This window comes from Nanorana parkeri, unplaced genomic scaffold (assembly GCF_000935625.1).
Source record: "Nanorana parkeri isolate BGI_ZX_2015 unplaced genomic scaffold, ASM93562v1 scaffold887, whole genome shotgun sequence".
Classification (NCBI taxonomy): Eukaryota; Metazoa; Chordata; class Amphibia; order Anura; family Dicroglossidae; genus Nanorana; species Nanorana parkeri.
In genome coordinates, this window is record NW_017307155.1 from 646536 (window position 1) to 672662 (window position 26127).

At 43.4% G+C, this 26127-nt stretch overlaps 1 protein-coding gene across 1 annotated transcript in view; it reads left to right on the forward strand.

Moving 5' to 3' along the window:
• DOCK5 (dedicator of cytokinesis 5) overlaps positions 1–26127 on the forward strand; it is a 105358-nt gene that overhangs the window by 51352 nt on the left and 27879 nt on the right. Inside the window, exons 9-25 of the mRNA XM_018565790.1 lie at positions 373–454; positions 2385–2514; positions 5735–5807; positions 5894–6036; positions 7520–7645; positions 7745–7869; positions 7993–8091; positions 8938–9010; positions 10380–10483; positions 13436–13604; positions 16321–16418; positions 18202–18291; positions 19036–19136; positions 21346–21480; positions 22512–22623; positions 22736–22806; positions 25244–25350. Coding sequence (XP_018421292.1) covers positions 373–454; positions 2385–2514; positions 5735–5807; positions 5894–6036; positions 7520–7645; positions 7745–7869; positions 7993–8091; positions 8938–9010; positions 10380–10483; positions 13436–13604; positions 16321–16418; positions 18202–18291; positions 19036–19136; positions 21346–21480; positions 22512–22623; positions 22736–22806; positions 25244–25350 — 1838 coding nt within the window. The remainder of the gene's footprint in view (positions 1–372; positions 455–2384; positions 2515–5734; positions 5808–5893; positions 6037–7519; positions 7646–7744; positions 7870–7992; positions 8092–8937; positions 9011–10379; positions 10484–13435; positions 13605–16320; positions 16419–18201; positions 18292–19035; positions 19137–21345; positions 21481–22511; positions 22624–22735; positions 22807–25243; positions 25351–26127) is intronic.

Consider the following 26127-nt stretch of genomic DNA (forward strand, 5'->3'; position numbering starts at 1 on the left):
GGATGACACCCAGCCTCGGGACACCCCTGAATGTGTATACCTGGCTTTAGTGCTCGGGCCATCTGAAGCTGCAGCCTAGAATGCAGTTACCATATCACCTGGAAAAGTGCCCACATTGCATTGTGGGATGCAGATGTGAGTCCTAAGCTGCAGTGTATACTTGCATATGGCAAGCACATGACTTAGGAGTTCAGAGCCTGAAGTAGACAAGCTTACACAAACATACTGTATGTACAGGTATCTCTTTGTTTGATATATTACTTTGTCCTAATCTCTAGTGAGGAGTGTTTCTAAAGGATTGCTATTTCTAGCTTTGTGTTCATATGCAGTAGCAATTTCTGAAAGAACTCTGTATAATTTATGTATCTGCAGTGAAAATTACTTTGTCCGCTGGAGTAGTTCTGGTATGCCCAAAGAAATAGAGAAGTTAAACAACCTGCAGGCAGTGTTCACAGTGAGTGGCGTTCTGCTTAGCGGACTTGATCCTCTAATGCTGTTGTAACCCACCAGCTTTGATCTCATTCTTTGTATCATCTGACTTCTATTATCCCTAGTTCTTGTTCCTATTCCAATCTTATGCTGGTCACACATGGCTTGAGTTGTACACAGAGTGGTTAACATAAACTGCACAGGGCACCATCTCCCTTTATCTTTTCCCTGCATGTTCTTGCAATTCATCCAAGCTTCTTTTTGAGGTGCCACTAATGTCCACCTGCACTGAATGCTCTTCCTGGGTGTCATTGTGTTCCTTGCCTAAAGTCCCAGTCATGTCCTATAAATCTAGTCCCATGGTGTCCAATATTCCAGGAAGCATATGAATCTCTTTTGAGGGATCATTAATCTCATGGCTAATGCAACAATGTAATGCAATCAGGAATTAGCTGACTAGTGAAGAACAATTTTTGAAACATTACTATGGGCCACCTCAAGTCAGGGAGCTCTCCTGTCTTGTAGATATAGACTGCGCAAACATAAAGTGTGCTTTGGAAATTTCATAAAATGAGATGATGTCCAATGGTGGTCTGGATGTAACATTACAAGTCTTAATATTGAGTGTAATAACCTTTTTAAACAAAACATTGTGGCCACTGCTTCCTAATCATTTTGGGAAGCTGCCAGCTGAACTTACAGACAACCTGCCCATGTGTGGTCATCATGATGTGCTATTTTGAGAAACCTCCACCTTGGTGTTGTTCCATTGGATCACGTTTACTTGCTCCTGGTTGTTTCTTTCCTACTCTTTCCGAGCCCCCGTTGTTTATTCCTACTCTCACTCGGCACTCCTGCTATCCTCCACTTGTTTAAAGTAGATATAAACCCTAACCGAATTACATTTAGCTTTCGAAAGCACAGTGTAGCATAAACAAATATAATTTGTTTAAATAATATGTGTGTAAACCTTTTTTTTTTTTTCCAACTTTTTGAACCTCTTTGCAACCTCTTTGCAGCCACTTTGCCTACATGCACCCCATTGATGGCTGCAGGGTATTTCTCAGGACAGGGTTCCTGACGGTGAAAACAAGGGATCATGCCTACGTAAAGCATTATGCAAAGGTCATTCCTTCACTCCAATGAAACTCAATCTGATAATGAGACAACACAGGAGCAAAATTGGTAGCCAGTTGTCACTAGGGATGAGCTCAGGTGTGGAAATAACCCAGTCGAAACCTAAGCTTCACCTAACAAGGAAGAGACACGAGCACCTCCTCACAATCAGCTGCGGGACGGGCCTTCTTCCAGGTTTGGAGGAGCTCAGGTTCGAACTGAACTTGAGCTCATCCCTAGTTATCATCATTTAACAGGAAGTACCTGTACTGGGTCTTTCATAATATCCATTTGAATTGACAGGAACATGGTAAAGCTCATATGGGATTTTCAGTGGTTAGGTTTACATCTACTTTAAAGTCCTTCAACTTCTGTTTTTAGTTCTGCTTTTATTCTTCTACCACTTCTTTTCTCTCTTCTCTGCTCCAGCAGTGGTGGTATCGCCCGTATTTTCCATTCTTTTTTCCATCGTTTTTTTTTTCATTACGTTATTCTGCTCTTCCCCCTCCCCATCTTTCCCTGGGTGTTGTTCTCTGTGCCTTCCATTATTTGATTCTTTTTTTCTGTAGTCTTCTCATCCATCGGTCTCACTCCTGTTGCTGTCCTATGTTCCTTCACCATACTATGATTGTCTTCAAGATCTGATTTCTATCGACTCGTTTTATTGTGTCTTTCATGATCCTTGGGATCCTGCATTCCCATAGTGTTCTCCTTTAACTTTATGGATCGTTTTATTTTCTGTCTTTTCATTCTTTACTTTTCTGCCACTCTCCTTGCTGATCTTGAACCACCTCTATTTTTTGTTTTTTCATTCTAGTTTTGACCTCTCTCCTCTTCAGGACCTCAGTAGCTTGGATTTGATTCGTCCCCGGTTCAGCCTGGTGTGCCAGATAGTGCGCGTGGGACACATGGAGCTCAAGGATGGCAAAAAACATACGTTTGGCCTTCGGAGGCCTTTTGGGGTTGCAGGTAACAGCATTAACACCTTTTTGTATAAAAAAAAAACTTCAAAGAGAAGAGCGCCCAAACCCTGTGCGATATCAGTTGGTTTATTTGAAAAGAAACTAAAAACAATGTTGGGCTTCTCACAATTGTGGTAGTACACAAAGCTTTGTATAGCCTCCAGAACCGATATTAATGCATCAAAACAGTCCAGGCTCAAAGACACAAACCCCACTCGGTATGACACAGATGCCGGCGGGGCTGAAGTGGTTGATGCGTTTCCAGGATTCTGATGAAGGGAGCGTGCCCCAAAAACGTATCAACCGCTACAGCCCCGCTGGCGATTGGGGCTTTTGTTTGTAAGCCTGGGATGTTTTTAGGCATTAATATCAGTTCTGGAGGCTGTGCAAAGCTTTGTGTACTCCCACATTTTTGAGTAGCCTGACATTGTGTTTAGTTTCTTTTCAAATAAACCAACTGATATCGCACAGGGTTTGGGCGCTCTTCTGTTTGTGTTTTTTTGCATGATTGAGAGCTGTCCGATCCGTGGGGGGAGCTAACCTGTTTTAGGAGGGAGAAGTCACTGTCGGCGCCAGAGCACTTTTTTGTACATATATGACCTTTTTGCATCAATTTTAAATTAGAACTCCAACTTCCTCCTGCCGAGGTCTACTATGAAGAATATTGCAAGGAATTTAGCAAACTTTTTCAGATTTCCACCTACTTGATTTCTGTGGATATCACCAACACACTTTTCTCTTATGGGCCAGTAACATTTCTCTCCGAGGAGGGTGTGATCAGTATAAACTTTGCTGCTCAGTGCCACAAGTCTGCTTCGCTCAGTGGTGGCTGATCTGCTTAGAATAAGCAAAGGAGTTGAGTTTACCATGGGGAGGAGTGATTAGAAGGAAAGATGAATGCTAAATTGTGTAAAATATCTCTAACCATGGACAGGAGAATTGGGGTATATCATGCATTATATCTCTAACCATGGGGAGAAGAAATGGGTGATACACCGTGTAATATATCTCTAGGTATGGGGAGGAGAGATGGGTGATACACCGTGTAATATATCTCTAGGTATGGGGAGGAGAGATGGGTGATATACTGGGTAATATGCTATGTATATCCCATCGCACTCCTGACCGTAGGATCCCAAATGGAACGACGGTGGGTGCTGCAGTGATGAGCAGATGGCGGAGCATTAAATCATAGAACAGCTATGTGCAATTGAAGAGGAAACTAAAGATATCCACATGGTGGCATTACTGCTATGCAGTCTTCCAGACTCATACAGTGCTCTTATTAACGCTCTATAAACCAGACCTTAGCAGGAACTAAAACTTGAATACACCAAAGGAAAATTAATCAATGAATATGGCAGAAGGAAAGAAAATATGCACAATGAAGAAAATGAGAAACCCAAAAGGTGCATGAGAGCACGAAGAATGCTGTCTGATGCCAACCTACTTAAGAAATACTGGGGAGAAGCAGTCATGACTGAAACATACCTACAGAAAAGACTACCATCAAAAGCTGTTGAAAGCACCCATTTGAAATGTGGCATGGATCGAAGACTAGCCTAGGGCACATCAGAGTGTTTGGATGTAAAGCTTACACCTATATTCCAAAGGAGAAGTGATCCAAGTTGGAGAACACAGCCATTAAAGGTATTCTGGTGGGCCATTGTGAACATAGTAAGGGATATAGAATCATCCACCCAAAGACTGACAAAGTGACAGTAAGTCACAGCATTTATTTAGATGAAAACCCATCACCAGAAACAATGATCCTGGCAAGTTGTGAAGTGAATTCACCCAGTGAACCAGCAAAGGAGGCTGAGCATAGTGAAGCTTGCACAGGAGTCAGAACAAGAGATGGAACTCACAATGGATAATTCAAATTCCATGTTAAATTCTGCTGAACAACCTGAAATGAGAAGATCCACTCAAACAACAAATGGAATACCACCCCGCAAGTTGTCATAATACTGCTAAGACAAATGGCATACTCGAACCAACTTCATGGGAAAACTGAAAAATTACCAAAATGCGAAGCTAATAAATGGACAAAGGCAGCAAAAGAAGAGATGACCGTGGATGCACTCACCAAGCCATTGCCAAAGGATCATCACAGTTTCCTTCGAGAGAAGCTAAATGTCATATAGCAACGCATATACTGTTGAGAAGGGGTGTTGGAAATACAACAGCTTATGCTAATCTACTGTTATGTCTTTTGGGCACTAGATGGTGCTGCGGTGCAGTGTTGGTCTCTATGCTTATGTATGCGTGTCTGTGACACATAGGAAGTTCTATCTGTATATATGTTTTCCTTTCTACTATGCTGTATTCCTGTATACATACATGTTATGTCCTGCTAAGCAAGTTAAACTTAATTAAGCATTCCTCAAGTTTTTAGTGCTTCATCTAAATACATAGCCAACATTTATGGACGCATTTTCACATTATCACAAAGCAAACAAAATTTCAGGCCCGCATGAGGTCCCTTCATGAGGCAAACGAGCATTACACTGTTCCCCTGATGAAGGGACCCCATGCGGCCCTGACTTCTTCACCATTGAAGTGCTGGTGATTCTTCTTTTTATACTGTATAATATATATCTAAATATGGGGAGCAGATATATGTAGTATACCATGTAATATATCTATATTCAGGGCCCTCCTTACCATCTTGTCTTGAATTGTATTGTGATTGTAATGTCTTCATTATATTGTAAAGCGCTGCGCAAACTGTTGGCACTATATAAATCCTGTATAATAATAATAATATTCATAGGGAGGAGAGATGGGTGATATACCATGTAATATATCTATATTCATAGGGAGGAGAGATGGGTGATATACCATGTAATATATCTATATCCATAGGGAGGAGAGATGGGTGATATGCCATGTAATATATCTATATTCATATTGAGGAGAGATGGGTAGTATACCATGTAATGTATCTCTATCCATGGGGAGGAGAAATGGGCGGTATACCATGTAATATATCTCTATCCATGGGGAAGAGGAATGGGTGGTATACCATGTAATATATCTCCATGGGGAGGAGGATGGGTGTTATACCATGTAGGAAATCTCTAACCATGGTGGGGAGAGATGGGTGATGTACTGTATAACATATCGCTAAGTACAGGATGAAGAGATGGGTAATGATTATCTGTTGGTCATGAAAGTAGAGGTACCTATTATAGGATTGAATCCGTTTTTTGTATCTGTTGCAGTGATGGATATATCCGATGTTATACATGGGAAGGTGGATGATGAGGAAAAACAACATTTTATACCATTTCATCCGTAAGCTGCCATTTTGTGCCATAGCAGAAAACCTTTCTGGGTTAATTTATAAGGACGCTGATCTCTGAATATTATTACCTTCTCAGGGTGGCCAAAGAAACCTACATCAGTCAACGGCAGCTCATCATGTCTCCTCTGAGCTCGTCACGTGTATTGGCTGAGAATGAGCCTCTCCCCACCATCTACAACAAGGTGGTTGCAGCCAAAGAGGTCAACCACAAGGGACAAGGTATGGCATCATTTCATGGAGGATACTAATACAAATTTTAAGAATACTGACAGCTGCTGATAGTTATGAAGGGCTGGCACATGGAGGTGCCTTCATATATCTATAGCAGTTCTCAGAATGACTTGCTTCACTCAAATGTCATAGTGTTCTGACAGGATCAAGCTTAGAGAACTTCACTATAGTACTGAAACTTGATCTTCTGTCTCTCCTTCCACACATTATTATTGGCCAGTGAATCAGCCCATCATAGTGATGGACCAGTAAGAATGTGTAGGGGTGAGGCTTAGTGGCAAGCACTGACACTACTCAAAAATGTTGGCGTGTTGTCTTATCAGGACAACCCAGCATTCAGGTGAACCAGAAGATACGGAAGGCTTCTACAAGTGTATGCAGGTGCGAATTTAGTATTCTTATGTGACAGGGTCTCTTTAAGACTAAATCTAGAGCAGACCAGTGTTGCATGCAACAATCGGCATGCATTTAGGACATTCTCCTGGTGACATCTGTGGGGCGCTTGGGAACTGCCTGAAAAGTCCTCTGTATATGTGCTCATCTAAGCAGAATAATTATACTAGCTGTTCCAGAATAGCATAGATAAGAGGGGGATTTTCCAACATTTACTATTATCTCATACCTTCTCTTGAATAAGACGTAGTGTTTCACCTTTATAAACTGAGGCCTCAAGGTATGCGTCTGTTTTTAAGGTGAAGACCTTGCAGTGGAATTTGGTTGCTGTAGCAAAAGGATGGCATAAAAAAGCATCAGATCCAGGTTCAGGAGATGCAAACCAAAGAAAAATGTTACAGATTTTTGATAACTCACAACACCATTAGCACTGGATCAGTGGGCATAGTTCTATGGGATTTATTAGACATGATGAAATCTGGGCATACAAATGGCATCATTGCATTAGCATTGCCTACATTGGGTATTCCCTGACATGATGGTGATCTTTGTATATTTCACCAGGGACCTCAAGGAAATCCATCACTAAGTGCTTGACCATGGCATGCACCACTTGACAGACATCTCCAAGAGAACTCCCCATGTCTCTGTCCCTATACACTATCAAATCTTCCCATTTTATAGCTGCTTACACACAGGGTTTATAGGAGATTTATGGAACATTTAGCTTGATATAACTCTTCTGCTTTATTAGAATGAGATGTAGGGAGGTTTGGAGAGCACCCCTTCCACCTGTCATGAGGGTCTAAGGGTCGTTTCACACCCCAACATTTTTTCTAAATATAGACATTTTAGGTACATAGTTACATAGTTACATAGTATTTGAGGTTGAATAAAGACATTAGTCCATCTGTACTAAGCACAGAACATTTAATTCATACTTTGCCTAGAACAACCTGTTGTCATTTTTCTTGTACAAATTAGAAACGTCCTATTGGCCACTTTTTTTATGTTTTATTTATCTCTTCACGTAAAGATTACCTATTGATTTTTTTCCCTTTTTTTACTACCCTCTCAGGGCTTTGGGTTTCTCTTAAGCTTCTACCAGGAGATATCAATCAGGTACAGAAGGAATATTCTCACCTAGTGGATCGATCTACTGCTGTGGCCCGGAAAATGGGATTTCCAGAGATTATCCTGCCTGGTATGTGTATCTTAACATACTGGGTTAAAAATGTGGTCCCATATTTTAGTATTTTACCTCATGGGTGGTTGAATTATGTTTTCTCTCCCATGTTTACAGGAGATGTTCGTAATGACATCTACATTACTCTGATCCAGGGCGAGTTTGACAAAGGCAAGAAGAAAACCCCCAAGAATGTGGAAGTCACAATGTCTGTGCATGACCAGGATGGTTCAGTGTTAGAGGTAAATCCGAGCTATCTTTGGATGGTCACTGGTCACATCCTATAAAGCCATATTGTGATCTTCTATTTCCGTTCTGGGCAGGAATCACTGTTACTTATCACTGTTCTTGTTTATTGATTCCAGAAAGCAATCGCTCTTGGAGCTGGGCAGGAGGGGCTGCCAGAATACAAATCTGTTGTGTATTACCAGGTCAAGCAGCCATGTTGGTATGAAACAATCAAGGTAAGTCTTTCTATCATTTTTGCATTTTTCTTTTTCTTCTTGTCTTTCTACTTTGACTTTTATTGAATCTTGAGCTATACACTGTTCTATTTGTGCAGTGTATGGATTTCACTTTCTGTAACTGAGACCCATTCCACTGTTTATATATTCCCTGCAGAGGGTCAGGTGGGACAGTTCAGGCATCCCAGTGTGTCTTCTGCCTTTATTCCTGAGGATTTGGCAGCAGAAATGGTTCGCTGATAACAAGTCTCCTCCCTAGAAGTTAATGCATATGTTGTTCCATATCACTTCTATAGCTTAGAGCAGATTATGCTTTGGCAGAGTTGATGATAACAACTATGTAGATGTGTCATTTATCTGGTATTGCCATACGTCTTTTCATACTTCACCAAATGGTAATTCTGGAATTTTTGTCCTGTCTGCAATGAAGCTGGAGCTTCCCTTTAATAATGTAATATAAGGAGCAATGATGTTTAGTGGTAGATCTGATGGATGTGCATGACATTTGCCCATTCTGGAAGTGAACATTGAGTTGCTGGTCCTGATTGTAACCATTACTTCAGACTTGTTAAAACTTTACCTGTTTACATACATAATACAATGCATTGTTCCGCTTTCCTTCTAAGGAAACCCAAATTCTGAAAAACCTCTTCAACAGATGCTGTATTGGAGTTGTGGCATGTACTCTATATACACTATGCCATTTGCCATTAGTAGTACTTAAAGAGCAATTGAACTGCTCCCTCAGTAGGCTATGCAACAAGTTCACTTTACAGGAGGAATGATAAGCAGGCTGTACGTACCTTCTCCATCCCATTGTTTGCCATTTTCCTCTTGTGCCCACAGGTCACCATACCAATAGAGGATGTCAGCCGCTGTCACCTTCGCTTCTCATTCCGGCACCGCTCATCTCAGGAATGTAAGCATGTCATTTCTACTAACATGTACTAAAAGGAATCCATAGAGACAATATGGTATTTGGACTGTTGGTAACATGTGGGCTGTGAAAAGATTTAATGGATTTCCAAAACACCCCAACATAAAGTATGTTTCTCATTTAGGAATAACCACAATAAGGGTAATGTTGGAACAGCAAAAATGTCCAGGATTGCCAGATTAGTTATCTTCTCAACAAGTAGTTGTGCTTCTAAAAAGTTGTTGGGCAGGACAGTGGCGGAGTGGTTAGCACTTCTGACTTGCAGCACCGGGGGTCCCCATCTGCAAGGAGTTTGCATGTTCCCCCTGTGCTTGCGTTTCCTGCAGGTACTCCGGTTTCCTCCCACACTCCAAAGACATGTTGGAAGGTTAATTGGCTCCTATTTAAATTGGCCTTCTATGTATGTCAGATGGGGACCTTAGACTGTAAGCTTCTTGAGGGCAGGGACTGATGTGAATGTGCACTATGTGAAGCACTGCGTATATAATTACTAGGGATGCACCGATACTAGTATTGTTATCTGTGCCGATACCGAGTATCTCGCCCAAATGCTCTCAATGCTTATCCCGATACGGAACTTCCGATATCAGGAAGCCGGGTAACGAGTCATTACACGCCGCCCAACTTCCTGATTGGCCAGGAAGCCGGCTCCCTGCTCCCTTGTCACCAGGTAGCATGGAGCAAGCTTCCCGGCCAAACAGGAAGCTGAATCACCCCCACCCCCAGCTTCCAGCTTCCTGGCCAATTGGCCAGGAAGCTGGCTCCATGCTCCTTGGGAATTACTCGCCACCCGGCTTCCTGATTGGTCGAGAAGCTGGCGAGTCATTACCCGCTCCCGGCTTCTTGATTGGCCAGAAAGCCGCCTCCATGCTTCCTAGTCACCCGGTGACAAGGGAGCATGGAGGCGGCTTCCGGGCTAATGAGGAAGCCAGGCGGCGAGTCATTACACACCGCTCGGCATCCTTAATGGGACTTTCGGTATCAGCGAGTACTGGAAAAGAAATATCGGTACTCGATACCAAAAAGACAGTATTGCTGCATCCCTACTAAATGCCAATTATAAATAAGTTGTTGAAGATACTATATAGTTTTTCTCTTCTATTGCATATTCTGTCTATGCATCGGTACATACCTTCCCATCACTTTCTATCCCAATGACAATGGTCACCAGGACAAACTGCGAGGGTGCACAGAAGATGTCTTACCATCATGGCCCTGAACCTCTGTCAGTTGTTCTTCATCCTCCTCCTGTTTTCTTTACTTAATCCTTTCATTAGTATCACACAATGCAGAATAATAACAGGCAGATAGAAATGATCCACCTCAAACCTTGTGTGTCCTTTTACTGCAGCTCGTGACAAATCAGAGAAGGTGTTTGGAGCTGCTTTTGTCAGGCTGATGAACCAGGATGGTACAACGTTGAGGGACGGCATTCATGACCTCATCATTTATAAGGTAACAGTCCTAAATGTATGGACAGGATGCGTCAGGCAAGACAACACACATAAATGTGGCCCGAAGCAACCTTTCAGGCTATTAATTTGATGATGTACTCTGTAGAAAAATGACAACTGGTATGTAATCAGTTGATTTTGACGGCATGGACTTGGAGACTTATAATTGTGTTGAAGCTGGTTGGGGAAACATTTAGAATAATAGAGCTGTTAGAGACAATTTATAAATGTGCCCAATTATCTGGGTTGAACGAACACTCACATCTATCAAATGTAAAGTCCCACAAGCCTTGGTTGTTCTAAATTTTCCAACGCAAGACAAACTGTACACAAGAGTGCCTGTCTGTTGACCAACAGGAAAAAGACTCCCTGACCCAGCAAATGGCAGCGATTAAATTCCTGGAATGAAACTATTCCTGTATTATCCTTTAGTAATTATATGGTACTATTAGCTGTAAGGAATGCATGCAGACTATTGATTTTGCCATTACTACCTCACACAGTGGGGCATTCCACAGCTTAGCCACTCTAACTTTAAAGAAGAAATGTTATTTACCCCCTGTAGTGCAAGATTTAAGTGCTCCTTTTTTCCTAGGATCAAAAAAGGAGCACTGCACCAAATCAGTCAAGCAAAGCAAATGGTAAACGCACTCATCAATTCGTTACCAGCTTTACAGCAAGGTGCACACGGAAGGGCTTCAAACGGTAAAACAGCAAAAAGTTTTCAGGCACACTCACCAGCCAGCATGCAAAAAAACCTGTCTAAACATGTTTTGCTTGACTGATTTGGTGCAGTGACACATGGGCGGTCTCAGCTGCCGTTGTGATGTGCAGGGTCCCTTGTGCGTACCTGTACCTTTTAAGGGAGGTTGGGCTTCCTCCTGACAAACCTGCACCCAATTTAATCTTTTGCCCCATGTGCTCCAAGATGGAGACTCTCATAGTTTAGAGTTAGGACAGCACTATATGGAGGGGCCTTGACCTGGCTGTGCGGCTTTCACATTTTCTGCAGAAGACGTCTATCTAAACCTCTGCTTTTAACCTTAGCGGTTAGACAGGTTTTTTTGCATGCTGGCTGGTGAGTGTGCCTGGAAACTTTTTACTGTTTGACGCCCTTCCGTGTGCACCTTGCTGTAAAGCTGGTAACGAATTGATGAGTGCGTTTGCCATTTTTTTTGCTATGTTCCTTGTCAGTACATGTATGTAGAGACCTGTTAACTGGCTCCTATTGCTACCCTTCCCTCTCCTAGTCTGAGTGCTGATGTAAAGGGTCAGTCAAGAGTCTAATATATACAAATTCAGGTACTCGTGCTAGTTGTCCTTAAAAATGCATGTCATAATTTGTTTTAATATATACATAAATGCAATAACCTGCTGGTTTTTTATATATATTTTTGGCACCCTTATGTTGATAAAATCTGTCTTTCCTCTATATGCAGATGATGTCTCTTTTTTTCCTTTGTATTCATGTTTTAATACATATTTGTGTAAAAAATGCAAAAATGTTTAGAAACCTTCCGTTTGCATGCCATTCCCACCACTAGACTGAGCCGAGGACCATAAGGCTGCATGGAAGTTTCATAAATCAGCCCCATCATTCACACTCTGCGATGTGCCCATGGTTGGGAAAAACTTGTTTTATCAGCCACGTTTGGGGTGCTATTGACAAGTAGTGGCAAGCAGGTTGCACGTTTTTAATGTGTTGCATGAACACGTGCTTTGGTGCGCGTTCACACATTGCCAAAGTGTGAACGGGGTCTTAAAGGAGAACTTTGAGGAGAGCAATTTACACTCATCCTCATAGTTAAAGGAGAACTATGGTGTCAGTGTTTTTCCCCATAGTTCTCCTTAGGGTAACGGGAGGACACAAACTAGTGTCCTCCCGTTACCCTAAGCTCAGTATACCGCGAGCTACAGCTCGCGGTATACTGAGACGCCGCACCTGGAGCGGATCCCGACGTAGATGACGGGATCCGCCCAGCTGCGTGAGTGACAGCTGGCTCTGCCTACCTAGAGGCAGAGCCAGCTGAACCAAGGAAACATGTGGGTCCCGAGGTTACACGGGTTGAGAACCACTGATCTAGACAATATTGTCGGGATCTGTCCCGGCTGCGTCGCTCTCCATATATAGCAGGCAATATACTGAGCTTTGGGTCATGAGAGGAGGTTAGTATATGTCCTCCCGTGACCCTAGAGAGAACTATGGGATAAAAAGGTTACCCCATAGTTCTCTCCTAATGTTCACTGGGGATATGAAAGACTTCTGCCAGGTTTATGCTCTCCCTGAAAGAGTTTGGACACCTAGAAAGTTTTGCTTCTGACCCATCGGCTTTCCTAATTCTTATGTTTTCATACGATCAGCCCAGAAGTCTACAGAAAAAGAAAATCATTTTACAGCTTTTACAAAAAAGTCAAATTTTTTTTTTCTATCTAGTTTGTTAACTTGAGACCTTCCCTTCCTTTGTTTATTTATACTATTTTGAATTGTTTAAAGTGTATATAAAACCAAAAACAAATACATAATATATTACAGTTTACCAGTTCTTACATGGTGTGCCTACATACGTTTTCAGGCCTTTCCCCCTTTATTTTCACCTGACAATTCTTTAAATTACTCACTTCCTGTCCCTGGGTGACCACGTTCACTCCTCCATTGTATCTAATGGAAGGAGCCATGGAAGCCAGGCTGGACTTCAAACATGTCTACCTTTTGTCAACGTCCATCACATATAGGGTGATGGAGTTAGTAATACAAAAAAAAAAAGAAAGATAAGATTGTCTTTAAAGAATAAACTTTATTGGGTAATATCAAATTTAGGCATCACAGACAAAGACAAGCAGAGGAGTAGTACACTGCAACATATTAATTATTTGATCTTGGGTTTGGTTATACTTTAAGTAATAGCTTTGCCACGTCATTGAAGTGTGCTGACACTTTGTTTTTAAACCTTAGGGTGACAGCAAGAAGTTAGACGATGCCAAGCTTTATCTGTTACTCCCTGCTACAAAGGAGGAAGAAGAGGAAGTCCGTTCTCCAAGAGGACACGCGCCCACCATCACCCCCACAAAGGATAGCTTCCAAATAAGCATGCGGATTTGTTCCACTAAGCTCACACAGACTGGTGAGGAAAAGCACATTGTACTGAATGGAGAAGCTTTTCTATGTGCTTTGCTGTGATATCTAAGAGTAGTTGGAGCTCATCGGATACATGCCAACACTAAGGAAGGAAGACACTTGTATATGATAAGCTCCAAATACTAAGGAACTAAGGACTGATATCTTCCAACTAAGGACTGATATCTGGGCAAAGTGCCGTTTTTTGGAAGGGCAAAGTCCCTTTAACCCTGGAGCAATGCAGCTTATTTATGATTGAGATGTGTAATGCTTTAGATTTATAACAGAGCATGGGTCCATTTCTTGGGGAGTGCAGTGACTTGTTGGTGTTGGAAAGCTGAACCCTTTCCCTCCTAGCCTACAAATTTGGCTTACAATGTGGCTTGGGGGCACCTATACTCCCGAGCATTACCCTGTATGAAATAAATATTTAGATGAAGGCAATAAAAATACAATGGTTCCCCAAGGTGTCCTTAACTTCTAACGTGAATGATAAACAGTCCCTAAAAGTTAAGCTTCTCCCCTACAGGAACCTAACTTTTAAGTCAGCCCCTAACATAAAACTTCAACTGCACTTGTCTCTTAAACCTGACACGTAGCCTGACCGTAATATTTAACCTAACTCTTAAAGTGACACTAAACTCCCATGATGAACCACAATCTCACGTTTCCTTTACTAATTTGTATTGAGATTGTAGTCCATAACGTGAGCGAGCTTGGAGCGGTGACTACTTTACAACACACACAGGGACCATGGGGAACAAAAGTAGCCCCCCTCCAGAAGGAAGGACAGTGTCAGCACCAATTCAGAGATGATTTGAGGATCTACAGCCGAGTGATACACAAATAAGATATATTTCTGTTAATAGTTAACAGAAATATATCTTATTTTTTTTAAAGATTTAACTCCTGAGATTAAAGCTTCTCCCCTACAGGAACACTTAACATAAACCCTTAACTAGGGATGCACTGATACCGGTTTTTCAATATCGAGTATGAGTACCGATATTTTTTTTCGGTACTCGCCAATTCCGATACCGGAAGTCCCATTAAGGAAGTAATGCGGCGTGTAATGACTCGCCACCTGGCTTCCTGATCAGCCGGGAAGCCGGGCAGCGTGTAAAGACTTGTCACCCAGCTTCCCAATTAGCATGGAAGTCGCCTCCGTGCTCCCTTGTCACCAAGTGACGAGGAAGCATGGAGCCGGCTTTCTGGCCAATCAGGAAGCTGGGCGCTGTGTAGTGACTTGTTGCCTGGCTTCCTGATTGGTTGAAGCTGGTCAATCAGGAAGCCGGGCAACGAGTCATTATACGGCACCCAGCTTCCTGATTGACCGGCTCCATGCTCCCATGTCACCTGGAGGCGGCTGCCCGGCTGATCAGGAAGCCCAGACAACGTGTAATGACTCGCTGGCCGGCTTCCTGATACCGGAATCGGGCTAGGCATCGGAGCATTTGGGCGAGGTGCGAGTACTCGCCCAAATACTTGGCACCGATACTAATACTAGTATCGCTATCTGTCCATCCTTACCTGCACCTTACTCTTAAACTTTACCCGACTCTAACATTTAACCTAATTCTTAAAGTGTACCTGTAGCAAATGTAGTTTAATCCTCACTTAGAATAGCATTCAACTCCAGGTAACTGCAGCTGCTTCTGTTCCTTCTATAGGATCCCTGATCCCCCAAAGTTGGGGTGCTAGTGTCAGCCAGCTTGCTAGTTGCTGGCTCTGACCATGCCCATTCCTAACTCATGTGCCTAAGGACTAGTGTCGACTGACTTTTTTGCTTATCTTGATGGCACCAGTTTGAGAAGCCTCTGAGATCATTCAGAATTCATTGCTAGGTATATCTGATCTGCAGTTAAAGCAGAACTATACTCGCCTCGCCTTCCCTCCACTGATGCAACTTCCATGAGCTCACTTGCCAGTGCCAACATCTTCACCTGGTCTTCTTTTGGTTTCGGCATTTTGGGCCATCTTGTTTGGCTGCGTCAGGATGACATAACTCCCATGCATACACGGGAGATCATTCATCCCAACCGAAATTGTACACTGAGCTGCACATGTGGACAGGAGGGTAAGAAGCCTTTATTGCAAGGTATTTCTTAAAGGAGAACTATGAGATGAGTGATTTTCACTCAACCTCATAGTTCGAGCCGACCTGTGACAATGAAACTCTCGCAGATAGGCTCAATAGATCTGGAAGTGAGCGAACACATAGAGTCGCTCGCTCACTTCTCGATCCTGTCCCTGCAAAGAGCCGTGACTGTCATTCACGGCTCCCTGCAGGGATTTCCATCCCCCCGCTCCGATCCTCCATCGCTGACTGGCGGTACGGATGAGGGAAGGGGTGAAGCCAGCTGTCAATCACGCAGCTGGGTGGATCTCGACAGTAAGGTAGGGATCCGTTCCGGCTGCGGCGGTCTCAGAATACCGCGAGCTGTAGCTTGTGGTATTCTGAGCTTTGTGTCACGGGAGGACGCTAGTTTATGTCCTCCCGTGACCCTTAGGAGAACTATATTGAAAAGCCCTAACCCCATAGTTCTCCTTTTAAGTATGGGAATGCAAAACCCATTTGAAACGTACAAAAGCCTGTCCACATAGGCCCCAATTGTTGCAAAGGGGATGGAGTCTGATTTTTTTTTTTTTTAACTGCAGAACGTTCACTTTCTTAGTTTAGGCCCCAAATTAAACTTGTCTCTTCTCTATCTACCCCCCGGCAGTGGATTTACTTGGCCTGTTAAATTGGCGGTCAAACCCCCGGCCTATTTCTCAAGCACTCCGGAAACTCATGGACGTGGATGGAGGCGAGATCATGAAGGTGAGTGACGAGTTTGGAATTCTAAAGATGAATTTTGTGATTATATCTGCCCATGTGGAATGTAAAATATGAATGTTTCGGTAGACATAAGGGGATTTATCATCAACATGGCGTGATTTCAGCAGATCTATTAGTTTGCATGTACATTGTATTTCCTCTTTAATAGCTAGATGTCAGTTTGCAAAGCTTAGGTTTATATTTTGGGTGATCACTTTGCTGGTTGGGAAAATTGGCACACATGTTCAGGTAAATTGGTGAATTGTGATTTGTTATCCTCCTGAACTGATCTGGTAATTTCTTAATGTTGCTTTGGATGTACCATTTTTTTTTTTCAAATATGTATTTAACAATGGCACAGGATGGCCAGAGCACTATGGACTTTCTAAAGAGAATACACCACAGAGGCTGTTTTCTTTCAGGCTCTCTGTCTCCAAATGAATCCTCAAACAGAGCTTTCATGGGGGGAGGGTGGGGATCTGCTCTTAATTGTTCACTTGTGTGTATACATTTTAGCTTGAGCTATTAAACTCTGCACACAGACTTTTTTGTTACAAGAACAAAGCAGATAAGGAGACAGGAAACCTATCTGCCTTGTGGCCCCCTCTTTGTAATTGAAACCTAGAATCTAGCCCTCTGTACATAGCAGGGGTAAGGAGAAGGAGTCACTGCTCTGGCTCATTCAGCTGGAGCTTAAGCTAATGAGCTCTGTTAACAAACATTTTTCATCAGAACACATAAGACTAGTCTGGCAAATGCCATTTACTCCCTTTCTGCGATGGAAACCTTATATCTAGCCCTCTGTACACAGCAGAAGGTAAGGAGAAGCAGTTGCTGCTCTGGCTCATTCAGATGTTGCTTAAAGGAGAACTATGGGGTAAGTGTTTTTCCCCATAGTTCCCTTTTGGATCACGGGAGGACATATACTAACCTTCTCCCGTGACCCAAAGCTCAGTATATATTGGGCTATTACCCGCAATATACCGACAGCGGTGCAGCCGGGACGGATCCTGACAATACTGTCGAGATCCACCCAGCTGCGTGAGTGACAGCTGGCTCTGCCTATCTAGAGGTAGAGCCAGCTGTGCCCGCCCCCTCCCCCATTCGTTCCTCCACTCAGCGCTGGAGGATCGGTGAGGGGAAGGGGGAATCCCTGCAGGGAGCCGTGACTGACAGTCACCACTCACTGCAGAGAGACGATAGGGAAGGGAGCAGATCGGCTGCATGTTTCTGCTCACTTCCCGATCAATAGAGCTGACGTGTGACAGTGTCTTTGTCACGGGGCGGGTCTAACTATGAGGATGAGTGGAGATCACTCACCTCATAGTTCTCCTTTTAAGCGACTGAGCTCTGTTAACAAACCTTTTTTATCACAGCACATGAGACTAGTCTGTCAAATGCCAGTTACTTCTTTTCTGTGATGGTAAGTTTGTATCTATCCCTCTGTGCACAGCAGGAGGTAGGGAGAAGGAGCAACAGCTCTTACTCCATAAGTTGGGGCTTCAGCTACTGAGCTCTGTTAACAAATTACGGCCTCTAGCTGGAGCTGAGGAGCACATGAAATTCCTGTGCTTCTCAGCTCCTTCTAGTGGTAGTAAGGCTCTGCAAATGGCAATTGCCCAGCTAAACACTGGGCCATTGCTTTATAAATCAGCCCCAAATAGTGTGCTCCCCGTGCATAACTTAAATTGCCCCTCGGATATCCCTCTAGGTTTAATGTGCTTGCCCTGTTTTTCCTCTGTCTTGTGCTCAAGCTTCCTCTGACTTTACTCTCTGGTCCCCCCAGTTTCTGCAGGACACATTGGATGCACTGTTCAACATCATGATGGAGAGTCCAGACAAGGAGAGCTGTGATGTGCTCGTGTTTGATGCACTGGTGAGATGGACGACAGCTGTATAGGAAGAAAATGGCTCATATCTGTGTTTATGCTTTCTAGGCACTATTCCTTTTTATTTAAAGAGGAACCCCAGGAATTAACAAAATTAATAATTAAGGGTTAGGTGCTCGCGTTTCTCTGTAAGTCTGGAATACAGAAGATATGGTCACCTGATCCTTGGTCCTGTAGCAGTCAGCACTCACCGCAGGAGTGATCAGCACTCAGCTCCAGCTTTGGTATGTTCCTCTGCATCCTCACCTCTAATGCAGGTGAATGGACCTGCTTTAAAAGTGATGGGTTCCTTAGACCTCCGGAGCCCGGGGGAGGAGAGGCTGTAGGGACCGATCTGGAAGCCGGGTGGGACCGAGGACCAGGTGACTACATCTTCTTTAATCCAGCCCCTAGACCTAGTGGGGGTAGTCCCACAGGAAGGATTAAGTTGAGTTCTTCTTTAACATTTAACCTATAACCAATACACGCAGTGCATAAAGTTGCGTCTGGATAGATACAGCATATAACTAAATCTATGGTATAGTTCTTTTGTTTGATACAAAAATACAACCCCTTTAGTATTCTGGGTTTTATTTTATCTGAGCGGTTATATACAGTTTATATGCTACTAACTGCCCGGGCAAGTCTGGAATATGCTGCATTTCTTATAATGGCAATCTCTTCATTTCTATCCGCCGATGGTATGTCGTTCTCCTTTATGTATTTCTTTCTCATTCTCTGATCTCTTTCAGGTTTTCATAATTTCTCTGATCGCAGATATTAAGTTTCAGCACTTTAATCCCGTCCTAGAGACCTACATCTCTAAGCACTTCAGTACGACGCTGGCTTACGAGTGAGTAATGTGTCTGTTCAGTTGGCGTGTGTGATACTTAGCACGCCATGGCTTACTTTTTAATTTGGAGGGAATGTGATATGCCATAAGTCGCAGTGAGACAACTTTATCTTATTTTAGGTAGTAAAGATCACATTGTTTGGCTTTGCCTTATTAGATAAGCGATTGAGACTAAAGCCGGGTATACACAGTTCTAGGTTTTTTTTTTTTTCATTCAACCCAGCGGGCTGAATGAGAACAATTAGAAAAGATTCCTCCATCAACATTTACAAGGAATGATGGCCAAATCCCCCGTTTTTTCCTTTTATATTGTGCCAACTGCTGTCAGAATACCAGAACAGAGCCAAGAATTTTTCAACCTGCTCCTTCGATCAGCTGATTGAGGGAAGCTGAGTGGAAGGGTGCCGACAGCAGCACCTACGCAGCAAATTTCTCCGGTGCATCAAGAACCGGCCATAATTCGATATGTGTGCACCCGGCTTAAGCAACAGATTTATAAAGCAGCATAATGGCCTCCCTGCAGCTATATCGCACTCAAATACCTTAACTGTTAACAAGATGTAACTTATTTGTGTATCACTCGGCTGTAGATCCTCAAGTCCTCTCAAAATTGGTGCTGACACTGTCCTTCCCTCTGGAGGGGGGCTACTTTTGTTCCCCATGGTCCCTGTGTGTGTTGTAAAGTAGTCACCGCTCCAAGCTCACTCCTGGGATAGACTACAATGTTTAGTTTACTAATTTGTATTGAGATTGTAGTCCATCACAAGAGCGAACTTGGAGCGGTGACTACTTTACAACACACACGGGAACCATGGGGAACAAAAGTAGCCCCCCACCAGAAGGAAGGACAGTGGCAGCACCAATTCAGAGATGAATGGAGGATCTACAGCCGAGTGATACCCAAATAAGATACATTGTTATCAGGGTCGGATTTCCCACAAGGCCACTGAGGTCTGGCCTCAGAGCGGCAGGGGTGTGGAATTCCTATCTCCCGACACCTGGGACATGCAACTCTGGGCGCCGGGCGGGTGGTTGTTTTCTACATTTAGCCCTGCCTTGGGCAAACAGAGCTAAATGTAGAGCGGGGAAGCCGCCACTCATTGAACAAGCGATGTCACCGAGATCACTTGTGCGCAGCCTGCAATTCTGTCCCCCTTGCCGGCTACCGCTCTCCCCGCCGGCCGCTTCTCTCCAGAGAAGGAGATCCTTTCTTCAGGATGGAGAGCGGATGGCAGAGTGAAGAACTTCTGTTCTCTGCTCCGTGTGAACACTGAGATGGGAGAGCTGCGCTCGCAGCCTACCCATCTCGGCTGTCACAGGAGAGCCAGCACAGTGCTGTGCTAGAACTCGTGTATTGAAGGTGACAGGTTCAATAAAGAGAACCTGTCATCTCCAAATGCTATCACACAGGGGCTTGTTATCTCCTGTGTGATAGCAATAAAGTTAAGTTGCAACAAAATTTTATTAAAATGAAAAAGAAATTAAAATTGACAAAAAATAATAAAATAAAAATAGAAAAAAATATGTAATAAAAAAGTAATTAAAATAAAAAAGTGATAAAGTAAAAAATAAAAAGATAAAAAATTATAAAAATAAAAAAGTAAAGAAATAATAAGATAAATATTTTAAAAAGTAAAAAAAAAATTAAATATTAAAAGTGATAAAAAAAGTTTTTAAAAAGAAATAAAAAATTAAAATCAACCCTGCCACCCTCGCTATCTGGTTGCCATTCTCCATTGGGGGGAGGTTTGGCAGGGTGGGTGGCGCATTGAGCCTGAGTTTAGCGTCACTTTAATGATTGTAATGTCACATGCAAGTGCAGTGAGGTGTAAACACTGTGGAGAGTGACATCTCCTCTCTGCTGTATACAGACCTCTTATTTATCTGGACAATTTAAAGAGTTGAGATGAAAAAGCAAGTCCCGTTACCTATAGTGTCCTGATTATGCATTGAATTCTGCACTCCGATCACTATAAAATGTTCATTTCATGGAGTCTTCATGTTACTGTATTTTTCTTTTTGCTCTCTGCTGCAATAAATAAAAATAGTCGGTTGGCCACCCATTATGGCTTCATAACATTCTGAAAAAGCTAGTTGCCTGGCAATCTTTGACTTAAATAGTTTCGGAGTCTCTGGCATTGAGCCAGTATGCAGCCTGTTGGTAGCTATTGTGCTGTGAGTTGACTGCGCACTTGTCTCCTATCTGCAGGAAGCTGATTAAGGTTCTCACGTGGTATGTCAGGAGCGCGGATGACCCGTGTCGCAGAGAGATGCTCTTTTCCTCTCTTAAAGCCATAAAGTATCTTTTCAGATTTATAGTCCAGTCCAGGGAACTCTACCTCAGGTAAGGCTGTCAATGATGGCATGTTATCATGTCCTATGAGTCTCTTGTAAAAACAAACATGTTTGAAGGGTAAATGTGTCTGAATTAACACTTTAGGTCTTATTTACTCTAAAAGTTAGCTGCAGGCCACATCTGTATTCTGAGGGGAGCCTGGGCACCCCTCTGAAACCCAAGCCCATTTGTATATCAATGATCCATATATAAAAAACATGAGACATAGACATACAGTATAAACAGAACAATACATAAAATGAATAGTGGGCAAAATATATAATTAAAGCTGAACTCCAAGATGGGCAAATATTGTCCTCATACAAGAGTCCTGTGTATTCTTCTTGAATCTCGGTGAGCTTTGTGTATCTCTTCCAGATCTGTGCAGTAATCCAGTGTGAGACGTGGAGCTAATAAAGACCGCTCACTGCTGTTCTCTCTCCTTGTGCAGGGTGACTGGTCTTGTCTCTTCCCCCTCCTGTAATAAAGACCGCTCACTGCTGCTCTCCCTCCTTGTGCAGGGTGACTGGTCTTTTCTTTGCTGCCTCCTGTAATATAGACCATATATTGCTCACTCTCCTGGTGCAGGGTGACTGGTCTTGTCTCCGCCCCCTCCTGTAATAAAGACCGGTCATGGCTGCCCTCTCTCCTTGTACAGGGTGACTGGTCTTGTCTCCGCCCCCTCCTGTAGTTTTCTGCAGGCAGCCTGTAGTGGGTGGGGCCTTCTGGTACAGCACAGTAATGATGCTACTGCTGCATTAAGACGATAATATCAGTGTTTGCATTGACAATTTGTGCATACCAAGTGGATTTATATCCTTTGTGGTAATTGAGGCGTAAATTTCAATGAAAGTTCTGTACTGAATTCAACTTTAAACCGTAGGGAATGAGGCCATGTTTTTTTAGTGACACCCAACCTCTAAGGTATGTGGCTGTTTTGGGTTTTTGCACATCATTTTCCTTTTGCATTTTGTTATATCATATAAACTCAGCGCATGTCCTGATGTCACCCCCAAACTGATCATTTGCCATGATTACAGATTTTATGGTCAGGGCGAGGGAAACGACCAGTTCAATGACTCTATACGCCAGCTCTTCCTGTCCTTTAATGAGCTGATGGACTGGCCATTGGAGGAAGCTGTGAAGATTAAGGTGAGTTTCAAGTAGAAAGGCCATATTGTCACAAACTGATATCCCAAACATCTTTCCTTGGCTGGGTTGTGTAATACAGACAGTGGGTAAAACATTGTGTGTTCTGTTATAGGCAGCAGCCTTGAAGTATCTTCCAGGAATTATCAATCACTTGAAGACCGTCTTTGATCCTGTGGAACTTAGGTCAGTAAAACAAAAACATATTTACAGTCTGATTTAGGTTGCGGTTATGACATGGCATTAATTCTCCTTTGAGAAGAGCCAATTAGGATGGGATATGCTCACCATGTATAAATACATAAGTGGTCCATATAGTGAACACCGCCGCTATGCTGAAAACCGACCACCACCCCACCTCCCGGATCAATCAGTAGTGGCAGGGGCATTCCCTGGCCCCTTTGTGATGTGTACCTGTGAGGCGTTACATGTGCCTGCTGCAGCTGATTGGGCCGGAAGTGTTGCTGGGAACAGGGTGTGTCGGTCACAGTTTTGAGCAGGCTTGGGTTAACTCGGGTGAACTGGGTTTGCACCAAGCCCAAGTTCATCACAACAAAGCACAAGGGGGCAATCTATGCATCTGATGTGAAACAGGTTTAACCAGACATTGCCTTTATAAGGCAGCTGCAGACTTCCAGTGTGTGCCTGCACCAAATCCAAAAAACTATTCTGGCAGCTTTTTTTTTAAACTGACAAAAAGGGAAAGGTGCACATGGGCAGATCAATATACAGAATGATACAAAGGTTCCCCAGCACAAACTCAAGCTAACCAGGAAATAAGGCCATATCTGCACTTCTGGTATGTTGCTATACTTATTTTGGAGAAAAGGGCTACCTCCAGATGAGCCTGCTCTGTTTGTGCATTGCTATAGATGTCCCATAGTTGGGAAGCTCAGATTGTGTAGAGTTACGGAGTGCACTTAGAGGTGCCTTGACAGGGCATTCCACGTGTATTTGCAAATGTATGTAATTAAAATCTCTGTTTTTAACCTGATTAGTTAAACAGATTAATTTGCTGACTGGCTTGAATGTGTGCTGGTGTTGTGGAAATTTTATTATACGGAATTATGTAGACATTGTATTCTAGGATGTGTGTGTTTTATAGGTTGTCATCTGTCTCCCTGTGTCGGATTTAGCCGAGGAACTCTCTAGCAGAGCGTACTTGGGTTGAATCGGGACCAGCAGTAAGCTGTCACACCGTCAGTGTGAAAACCTTCTCATGGGCTTGGAGACGTGTTCGCGGTGTATGGAGGCGTTTGCCGGTTTGTGAGTACTAAGTGCACTGCGCTGGGCTCCTTGCGTTCAAACGTCTGTACACATTAGCGAAGCGGAGTCCGTATAACGAGATGCGTATTATACCTCTATTGCGGACTGCGCTATCCCTTTTGGATACATATCTGCTTTTATAAGAAGACATCGATATATGCCTTGTCCGTATACTGGTACCGTATATAGATAACCGCATCAGCAATGTCTCTTCAGATAGTCTCAAACCTATCCGAACAAGTAGAATGATCTTATTAGATACTGGTCACTCTGAGCAGTATTGACTAGGGTCCATGCTGACGATGGGGGATGGGCAACCACATGGCCGGTTGGGGACAATGGACATGACTCATCCTACCTTGTTACAGGATAAGGTGTGTGCATTTCCCTGCCCAGCCATCTTGGTGTAGTCCCCTTTTTCCTTTTTGATATTTACCTGTATTTCTGGGCTGACTGGCTAATGTTGTAAAGCCGTCTCCCACTGGGTGTCGTCCTTTTGCCTTAATAAAATGAAGGAGTTCGGGTCAGCTCGGCCCTTTTTTCTACTGACTCCAGCTTGAAGCAGCATCGTGTCTGACTCTCTCTGGTGCTAAAGAAGTACTTCATCCCTTATACAGAAAGAGCTGAATGCAGCGTGCTTTTAGCAGCAACCCGATTGTTTGTGCTGGGCGCATTTTAATACCGAACGTGTACCTTTTAGTGCACCGGAGATTCCTGCGCAAAGTCCAACCAAAATATCCATATTAGCTGGCGAGCCCCCTTTGTACTGCTTTGTATATTCCCCTGCCCATATTCACGTCCCCAAGCAGATCGGAGCAGCTACTAGTGCTCTACAACTAATCCTGTTATTGGGTGAAACGTGTCAGTGGGAGGCCATTGGCAGGGCACTAGTGATCTGGTACAAGCTTCAATAAACTATCCTAGGGAATCCAGTGTGTGGCCAGCTTTTCCTCTGTTTGTGCGGGCTCATATTGAAGCGAGGACGTGCTCTCAGCGGCAAGCACCCGGCTCATTTCTTTCCTGAGTAGTGGAGGAGCGTTGCTTCTTTTGTGTGTTCTCTTTAGATCAGGGCAGCTGCTATTGTTCCTTTCCTGTTGAGGACAAACCTACGTAGTCTAGCATTCCCAAGGCATAAGGTCAATTACATTGTCAACCTGTTGGAAAACCTCCATGGTCAACAAGGGATTACTTCTTTTTACTACAGAGAAGTGAGTTGTGTTATCATTGCAGAGGTAAAAAATGAGCGGTGGTTCCTGTGAGCTCACATTGTGGCAAGCATGGGCAAATCTTCCACTGGTATTGTTGCTGGCTTTAGGTTTACACATGCTATTAAATCACTGATATTGTTCTCTTACAGTGTCCTCTTTGCCAAGTTTATGCAGAGTGTTCCACCAGACCAACTCGTCCATCAGACACTGGCCTGCATGTGCAAAGTGGTGGAGAGTGACCTCTTCCTGCAACAAGGTGGGAAATTACTCGTGGCCATAAAAAATAAAAGCCAGACGGATCAGCTACATGCAGATTTCAGACTTGTGTTTGAGAAGTTTGGCCCTGATATTCATCTCTTCAGTTGCATTGACATAATGAGGATCTACTACGTTGTGTTTTGCAACTTATTCATGGCTTAGGGGCACAATTTAGAATATGCCCGTATTGAACTACCCCCAAACTGACATTTTGAGATCAAAGGGTTGGTTTCTACTCCACATTCCCATCGACAACATACCAAACTGGGCAACTCTTCCTTTGCAGTTCGAACTAGATGTCAACTTTTTATGCCCACCATGTTAAATGAAGTCTGGGATGACATGTGCTCTTCTCTTATGTATGTCTCACCAGCAATCAATAACGCTGGTTTGTTTACATTGAATGGAACATAGGATAACTGTATACATTGTACTGTACCCAACACCAAGCTGATTGTATGCACTTCATTTGGAACTGTCCATTCTTAGTTGAGTTCTGAAAGCAAATGACTACTTTCTTTGCTACCTTAAAAGATAACTATGGGGTAACCTTTTTGTCCCATAGGTTTCACTAGGGTCACGGGAGGACATATACTAACCTCCTCCCGTGACCCAAGCTATATACTGAGAGCGCCGTTGCCAGGACAGATCCCAACAATACTGTCGAGATCTACCCAGCTGGCTGATTGACAGCGGGCTCTGCCTATCTAGATGCAGAGCCATCTGTGCCCGCCCCCCTCCCTGTCCGTTCCTCCCTGTCCGATAATCGGAAAGG